Raw genomic sequence first — 9,469 nt, forward strand, 5'->3', positions numbered from 1 at the left:
CTGGACTTTTAATAACAGGGGCTATGTTAGCATTTTCAAAAGTGCTATCAATAGTCCCGGTTAGCAGTTTTTAAGTGTTATGAATACTGTTTTTTCTTGTAGTGTTATATTTTATAGTGGGTTTCTATACTTAGAAAAACAAGTCATCTTTATTTTCTAAGTGTGTTTCTAATCATCCTATATGACTTAATTCTCAGGCTTGAAACTTATCTTTGTTCCAAAGTTAACCATATTGAGGGAGGGCTGGGATTAGTAAAATCGTTCCCACTACTATGGCCCACTAACTCTCAATAAGGAAACTTGGTTCATTGATTTGTATCCACCCTCACCGAACTTAGTCATTATTCATTTTATTTATTACTTATTATGATTGCGAAAAATAGAATCAAACTCATACATGAAAATAAAATAGCATGTTATTCATTTGGAAAAAAAACAATTTTCACTTATTACAATCATAAAAAGAGTAAATAAAACAAACAATAAAAACTATTAATCTAAAAATCAGGATCTTCTACATCCGATCCATCATCTAACATATCATCATCTATCTCCTCATAATCATCATTATCATGAGCATCAAAATGCCCTCTAGGAAGGTTTGTAAGAATTCTATGGTTTTGCTCATTTGTGAACTGAAACTCGAATTTTGCGGTGAACCTAACTAAGAGGAAATAATATCTCATTGCAAATGGTAGTCCATCTTCATCATTCATATTTTCCCATATTTCTTCTAAGGCTGCTATTACAGTATGAAAATCTTTAAATAGCCTTATTACTAGTACATATTGTTCCGTTGATCTTAACATTATTTGCTTAGCCTCTTGAAGGCCACCTATCTCTTGGTGAAACAAGAGCAATCTTCGAGTGCTCCTACGGTGTTTCTTGGCTCCCTTATTCTTTTTAAGGCCTTAATGGCTCGGATATCTTGGTAGGTTAAAGCTCCGTTCATACTTAACTGAAAACATAAACACTAAGGTTGTTAGCTATACACATAAGCAAAATAACTTGTAACTTAAACACTTACTTGGCGGTTAGATTCGGAGCTTTGAGCGTGTGTATCTAGGAGAACTTCATGCGAAGGAACCGTTTTCTCTGATACCAACTGTAATGACCCACTACTCTAGACTCTTGGACCATTAACGAAACTATAAATACAAATTCTTGCTAAAACTTACATTTGCGAGAATACCATAGTTTTATTAGAAAACTTATAGAAAATGAGAGTTACTTACAAAATAAATACCAAGAAGGATATGGGATCCCATTGTCTTAAAAACAAAACATAATTTAAAATAAAAAGACATTACATAAATAGTGCGGAAAATACATGTAAAAAGACATAAACAAAACTACATCCTCGAATCGAATAACGCTCGGCTCCTTGACTTCATTCACCATCGATACACAATCCCAAGCATCCACGAACCTGATCGCCTCTAAAGCTATTTTCCTGCACATAAAACAAAAAGGAATGAGCCTAATGCCCAGCAAGGAAAATCTAACACATAGTCATAAACATAAATTTCATAATAAACATAAAGACATATCATAACACTTATTACATACACTTATTATAATGGCCATTATTACTTGGGGTCCCATAGACTAAACAAGTCATATGCCCAAGAGATTAATGGGGTCCTACTAGCTAAGTAGGTCATATGCCCATAATCTATTTGGGGTCTTGTTAGCCTTATGGGTCATATGCCCAAGCCTACAAACATACATATTCATAACATATTTCATAACATAACACATAAGATAACATAAGCATAAAACATATAGATTCTATCCTATTTTCCTTACCAAAGTTACCGGGATAAGAGGACAGCGTTGGGACTTTTTGGAACACTCCTAAAACCATATATAACAGGGTGAGTCTAATGAAGAAAAAGAGATGAAATGAAAGGAATGGAAAGACTAAACCATTGAAAGTCACAATTACCAAAACTTATGTGCTCAAGAACTTAGATTCCCTAACCAAAATAAGAATGAGGTTAGAAGACTGAGTAGAAGACTAAGAGAAGGGAAACATAACATTAAACCAATGAACTAGAGTGTTTTGAATACCTTGAGGACTTGTAGATCAATCTAACCCTCGAACCGAAATACTATGAAATCTTACTTCCCAAAGTGTTTGATAAGCTTAAGATGATTAAGCTTATGATTTCCCCACCCAAGTGTTTAACTCTCACACTCTCCTAGCACTTGCAGCTTCTGAAGTTAGAGTAAAAGGTGAATAATGGCTGGGTACTAGGTCCTATTTATAGAGTTTGGGAATGAAGGAATCTTAATTTTACTTGAATAAAAATAATAGCTTTTTAGGTGAAAATAATTTGAATAATCGTTCAGCAGAGGCTGAAGACTCGTTCAAAAGATGTTGGATTTATGAAGAAGTTGAATGGCTGAAAGGAAAAAGAATTCAAAAACATTTGAATTATGCTGAAGGAGGTGATATATTGCCCCCTGTAGGCGATATATCGCCTGAGCCAGTATGCCCGAGGCGACCGTTCATCGTTTCGTGTTTTCCGTATCTACGTGCTGCGATATATCGGCACACGCTGAATATTTGAACACGAAATTACACATTTTTAGCTAAGTTTGAATGGAGTAAACAGCCTTGACTAAGCCCTCAGCGTATTCAAAGCTGCTGACTGACCCTATTGCATTCAAACTTTACTCCTTATTAAATTAAATCCTCAAAATACTTAATCCTTAATCACCCATTCATAACATGTGCTTAAAATCCTATTGGTCCTCATCTAAACCTTATAGTATAACAAATATTATCCTTAATATCAGTCATATAATCAAACCTTAGGTTATACTTAATATTCTTAAACTATAGGTTAAACTTAGAAAATCTATAAGTACTACTATGAGTGTCCAAATAATTCTCGGTCTGAACCAAAAATCCACAGTTACCAAGATAACACTATACATACTATAATACTACTAAATAATTAGCTAAGTAAAGTTCTTGGACTCTACAGTCACCGTCGGAGCGCCGGCGAGAGCTTTGGCTACCACTAAATTTTCTAAAAATTAAAAACAAAACTTTTCAGGACTCACAATGCGGGCTCTAAAATCATTCTTTTAGGGCTCGCAACGTGATTCCTAAAAAACCTATTTTTCAAGCTCTAAAATAGAGAGCTCATGCCTCACGAGTCCTAAAACTTTGCGAGCCCTAAAAAAACATTTTTTGTAGTAGTGAGTGAGACTCTGTGAAAACATTGAACATTTTCGCCACCAAAATCCCAAATAATAATAATAGTCGTCTCTACCCTTTGTGAACTAATAATATAGAACTGCGCCAAGGTTATGCGATATTTTTTTTATTTTAGTTTGTATACCGAGAACACTATACCCTATACCAACATGTTTTCGGTATAAGTCGTCAACATAATTAAAAAAGCTGAACCTTCTTCTTCCTCCAGCAAAAACGAAAAATACCCACTTCTCTCTAAAAAACTCCATTTTCTCCAACTTTTCTCTAAAACTCTCCCACTCTACCATTATAAATAACCAATTTAAGCCCGATTTATGCTCTCCCATGAGTTGATTTTGAGTCTCCACATCTGTTTTTGAGGTATTTTTGTATTTTCCATGGTATTTATTTTTTAATTTTTTGGGTTTAGTTTAATCCGAAATTATTGTTTTTTTTTTCTATGAAGATCTTGGCTTGATTTAGTGTCTAGAAGCATATATTTGAGGTTACACAGCTTCTATTTGTAAGGTTTTTATTTTTTTCTATTTTACCCATTTTTTTAAATGGGTTTTCCTCCATTTTTGTAGCTGCCATAGCCTTAACCGCCCTTCTGCTCACCTTAGCCTCGATTCCGTTGGTGTCTCTATTGCTCGGTATATATATGTATGATGGCCATTGTAATAGATGTTTTTGTAGCCATATGTTTTATAGTGTATGCTTATGATATATGCTATATGTTTTAGATAGTCTTATGTTCTTTTATAGTATTTGATATAGTCTTATGCTTATGTTTACGATGTACATTTTTTTTTTAGTAGATTTTCCTTGCTGAGCATTAGGCTCATTCCTTTATTTTAGTGTGATGCAGGAAAATGATTATGGAGGCGGAAGGATTCTTGGTAGCATGACATGTGTGTTGAGGATGAATGGAATGGATGGACTGCGTGTCGATCAAGGATGACATTTATTTTAGTCTTTTGAAATATGTCTCTTTTGTAATTCCGCATTCAATTTTTTTTTAACTTGTTTTTAAAGATATGTCTTATGTTTTGTAAACAATGGGATCCTTGTTGGGGTTTTATGCCCTAATTAAAACCCAAATTCTTTGTAATCTCATTTTATTATCAATAAAAGAATAGAAATCATTTTTTGACTTGGTCAATCACTTTGCTCACATGTTTTATTTTCATGATTATTTGTTTAATATAAACTTCTATTAAATCCCGAGCATATAGCTGATCTTATTTATAGTGACGTAATCATAGTGGAATATAAATATGATTATATGTTCAAAATAAGTTAGTCCTAAGATTAGTCAGTGCACAGGATTTACACTGACTTGCCAATCTAAGATATGATCTACTTACACATTATAGTATTATGTTATTTCCAGAATATTAGAAAAGTAGATAAGATCGGATGTATATGTTACATCGGACTAGACCGATATTGACAGTTGATAAGATAAGTAAATATACTATTATTATCTATTCTAGTCATATCATATAGTTTACCATAGGTCCATTCAATCTCAATTCTGAGTGGTTAGTATTCTAACTGATTGTATTATTTGAGTTCTTTGACTTGTTCGTTACCAGCTTACCCTACAGACTAGCCCATACTTACATCTTGGGAACTCGGTAATATAATTGAGTGGGAGTGTTAATCATAGATATGAACATCTATAGCTTCTGATGAAGAAGTGAAACGATGGTTTCCTTTTAGTTTGGTTCAAGGTGTTAAATGATAGAGATCTCATTTTAGTAATTAAATTAGTTTACTGAAATATCATTTACAAGGAACTAAGTGTTTTAAGGATAAAATACAATGAGGGGTAAAACAGTATTTTAGTCCTATCTCATTGTAGACCGTCTATAGAGGATTGATTGAAAATTATGGTTGTAACAATGGATAATTAATAGCGTATCTATATTTGTTATAGAGCGTTCTATGAATTCAAGAGTGCAATTCTGAGTCTATAGTGGAGTCACGAGGAATTAATAAGTTAATAAATTTATTTGTTAGATTTATGATAACTTATTGGAGCTCGATTTCATAGGCCCATGGTCCCCATTGTACCTTGGATAAAATCATCTAGATAGTCTCAATTAATTGATTTAATCATCAATTAGAATTATCAAAGTTGATCAGGTACCCTGTAATTTGAAATTGTACACATTTGGTAGTAAATCACCTTCAAATTTGATTGGGATTATGCTTTGTAGTCATATCTTCCAAGTGAAACACCAGCACCATTGCTTAAGTACAGAAGGGAAGAGCTTGAGAATTTGAGAGGAAATGGAAAAGGAGAGCGGAATGAGTGGGACAGAGTTTATGACTATGATGTCTACAACGATTTGGGCGAACCTGACAGAGGCTTGTCCTTTGCTCGTAAAATTCTCGGAAGGAATAGTGAATTCCCTTACCCTCGCAGAGGAAGAACTGGTAGACCACCCACCAAAACAGGTGATGATGCATTTGTGTTTGTAAGCTATGTACTTACGATTTGTTCACTTGAAGACGTGAAACTCGTTTTGATCAGACTCAAAACGAGTTTCACAACTTCAAAGACATACGTGATTTGTATGAAAGAGGATTAAAGCTACCAGCACTAGTAGTTGATGATGCTATGTACTTACGAATTGCAGATTTGGGATTTAGGGTCTTCTCTTTCAAACACTAATTATTATTTTTTTTCTTTCTTAAATTATGCTTCATAGATTCTAGAAGTGAGAGTAGGCTGAAAAAAGTGAATCTTTCGAAACCACTGGATCTTGTCGAATCTTTAGACATTTACGTTCCACGAGATGAACGATTTGGTCACTTGAAGAAGTCAGATTTTGTTGGGTATGCAATTAAGTCTTTATCTCATGCCGTATTACCTGCTCTACAAATTTTCTTTGATCAGACTCAAAGCGAGTTTCACAAGTTCAAAGAAATACATGATTTGTATGAAAGAGGATTAAAGCTACCAGCACTAGCAGTTGATTTTATCAGAAAAGTTGTTCCTAACGACATTTTAAAGGAATTATTCCGATTAGACGGTGAAAAATTCGTTCGATTCCCCAAACCAGATGTTATTAAAGGTATTGGACATATTTTATCAAACAATCATACAGTAACTATTTTATTACATTTAATATCTTCATATATTTAATTTTAATGACTTGTAGATAATAAATCTGCATGGAGGACTGATGAAGAATTCGGAAGAGAAATGGTCGCGGGTGTTCATCCTATCCTCATTCGTCGCCTCCAAGTAATTTTGTTATTGTTGCAAGTGATTTCAAATAAATAGTTTTGTTTCATCTTTACTCATATAGTTTGGCCTAATTTTGCCTATAGGAATTCCCACCGGCCAGTAAGCTAGACCCTAAATTGTATGGTGATCAAACTAGCAAAATTACTGAAGAGCACATTCAAAAAAACCTGGAGGGGCTGGATGTCGTTATGGTAAGGTTCTTTGCAAGATTATGTTTTATACAATAAGACTGCAAACGTAGCTTGTTATAAATTAATATATCTTCTCAACTAATTTTATATAAATGTTGAACAACCTCATATATAGGCAGTCAATCAAAAGAAATTATTTATATTGGATCACCATGATTCATTTATGCCATACCTAAGGAGGATAAACGAAACTGATGCAAACGAAGCCAATAAAAATAAATCATTCTTATTGGAAATCAAAGATTCAATTGCACAACGCCTGAAGAAGAAAAAAGCACCTGATAGAAAGGCATATGCAACTCGAACTCTCCTGTTTTTGACTAATGACGGCAGTTTGAAGCCTGTTGCCATCGAATTAAGCCTACCCCATCCAGATGGTGATGAGTATGGTGCAGTTAGTAAAGTATATACTCCAGCTGAAGAAGGTGTTGAAGGAACCATTTGGCAACTGGCTAAAGCTTATGTAGCTGTAAATGATTCTGGCTACCACCAGGTCAATAGTCATTGGTATGAAACTATAAAAGATTTTTACTCAAATAATTATGCTTGATTCATTTTAAAGTATATATGTTCATAATAATAATGCCTTGAATTTCGGTTTTTCTAAAGGTTGAATACACATGCTGTGATGGAGCCTTTTGTGATAGCAACAAACAGGCAGCTAAGTGTACTCCACCCAATTTACAAGCTTTTGCAGCCCCATTATCGTGATACTATGAACATTAATGCACTTGCTAGGCAGACTCTTGTGAATGTTGATGGCCTTATAGAGCAAACATTTTTTCAAGGAAAGTATGCTTTGGAATCATCATCATTAATTTATAAGGATTGGGTTTTTACTGAGCAAGCACTCCCAGAAGATCTCCTTAAAAGGCAAGTATATTTAGCATAGGACGTTGAGAAAATTGTTTTAATTTGACATAATGGGAAAGATATTAAGTTGGTTCAAGAGTAGTTTAGAAAATGTTTTTTGATAATCAAACATTATTGTGATACATTCATTTATTTTAGAAGTATAATATTCTATGGCTCTATATGTAGAGGAGTAGCAGAAAAAGATCAGAATTCTCCTCACGGGCTTCGATTGCTGATAGAGGACTATCCTTATGCTGTTGATGGACTAGACATCTGGTCTGCAATTTATTCCTGGGTTGAAGAATACTGCTCTTTCTATTACAAGACTGACGCCACCGTCCAAAATGATACAGAGCTTCAAGCATGGTGGAAGGAAGTTAGGGAAGTGGGTCATGGTGACAAGAAAGACGAAGCTTGGTGGCCGAAAATGCAAACTTGCGAGGAGCTAGTTGAATCATGCACCATAATCATATGGATATCTTCTGCACTTCATGCAGCTGTCAACTTTGGCCAATACTCTTTTGCAGGATACCCTCTAAACCGCCCCACAATCAGCCGACGGTTCATGCCAGAAAAGGGTACTCCAGAATATGAGCAGCTTGAATCTGATCCTGAAAAGGGTTTCTTATTGACTATCACTCCAAAATTGCAGAGTCTTATTGGAATTTCCCTTGTTGAAATTTTGTCTAGACATGCTTCTGATGAGATCTATCTTGGTCAAAGAGAAAATCCTGACTGGACATCAGATTCGGAGCCCTTGCTGGCTTTCGAAAGATTTGGAAGAAAACTTGCTCAAATTGAAGACAAAATTACAAGTAGGAATAAAGATAAGAATAGGAGGAACCGTGTTGGGCCGGTCAATTTCCCATATTCTTTCCTCATGCCTACGGGGGAAAAAGGGCTCGCTGCCAGGGGAATTCCAAACAGCATCTCAATCTAAAACATATTTCATTGTGTTGTTGCTTTTCTAGTCTTTTTGTCTTTTATTTCCCGTCTTTCCTAGAATTGTGTGACCAATTGTCTTGTATTTGTGTGTTCGTATGAAATAATTTTTTAGCATAGTGTCTCTTCTTGGACGGAGGAATTAATTGTTGGTAGCAGGGCTTTGTGAATTTATAGCACTAACTCCGAATTAAATATGTTAGACAATTGGATATATACTATATTATATAATATAATATTCTCCCACTTAAATTAAATAATTATTTTTTTAATACTTATTTAATTAATCAAACATTATATTAAAATATAATATTAAAAATTGATATAATATTAATAAAATAATTAAGAGAAGATACGTACATACCTCTGTCAATGCTCGATAATGTACAACAAGTCAATCCACAACCTAAATTAATATTAAATTCAATACCAAAACATGCATATCAGTCACTATTAATATTGTTATAGTGGTAGTAGTGCATGGAGAATATATGGCAGCTATCTTAAATAAAATTTAATTAAATTTAATCTCATTTATTAGAATAATATAATATTAAACATATAATATAATTTATTGTGAATTAACAACAATTTTTTTTTAAAAAAAAAACTAGTAAAAACTTAAATATAAAATCTACTTACAATATTTAATATTACATCAAATATGTAATATATAATCTCTTGTTGTCACTCCTAAATTAAAAAACTAAAACAAACATAAATTTAAACAAAAATAAATAAATTATTTATTTAAGATAAAATATTTATTTAAAAAATTATATGATATTCATATAAATTTAATAAAATTAATTAATATATTCTATAAATAAAAAAACATGCAGTATCTAGTATATATATATATATCTGTCACAAAATTTATATTTGAAGTTGCAATATTTTTGCTATAAATAAATACGTAACAAACAAATACATTAATAAGTGAATCAAGAATATATTTTTCATTCACGTGTAGTAGTTGAAATGTGTTCAGGATGATGTGAGAAATAG

The 9,469-nt window shown here is 33.2% G+C and overlaps 1 protein-coding gene across 1 annotated transcript; it reads left to right on the top strand.

Moving 5' to 3' along the window:
- Positions 1-584: 584 nt before the first annotated feature.
- On the top strand, positions 585-8,616 carry LOC133792700 (probable linoleate 9S-lipoxygenase 5). The gene is made up of 8 exons (XM_062230603.1): positions 585-599; positions 5,437-5,677; positions 5,932-6,297; positions 6,385-6,470; positions 6,557-6,664; positions 6,780-7,171; positions 7,274-7,537; positions 7,706-8,616. The coding sequence occupies exons 1-8, from the start codon at positions 585-587 to the stop codon at positions 8,457-8,459; spliced, it is 2,226 nt and encodes a 741-aa protein (XP_062086587.1). The 3' UTR covers positions 8,460-8,616.
- The last annotated feature ends 853 nt before the right edge of the window (positions 8,617-9,469 follow it).

This window comes from Humulus lupulus, chromosome 7, assembly GCF_963169125.1.
Source record: "Humulus lupulus chromosome 7, drHumLupu1.1, whole genome shotgun sequence".
NCBI classification, from domain to species: Eukaryota; Viridiplantae; Streptophyta; class Magnoliopsida; order Rosales; family Cannabaceae; genus Humulus; species Humulus lupulus.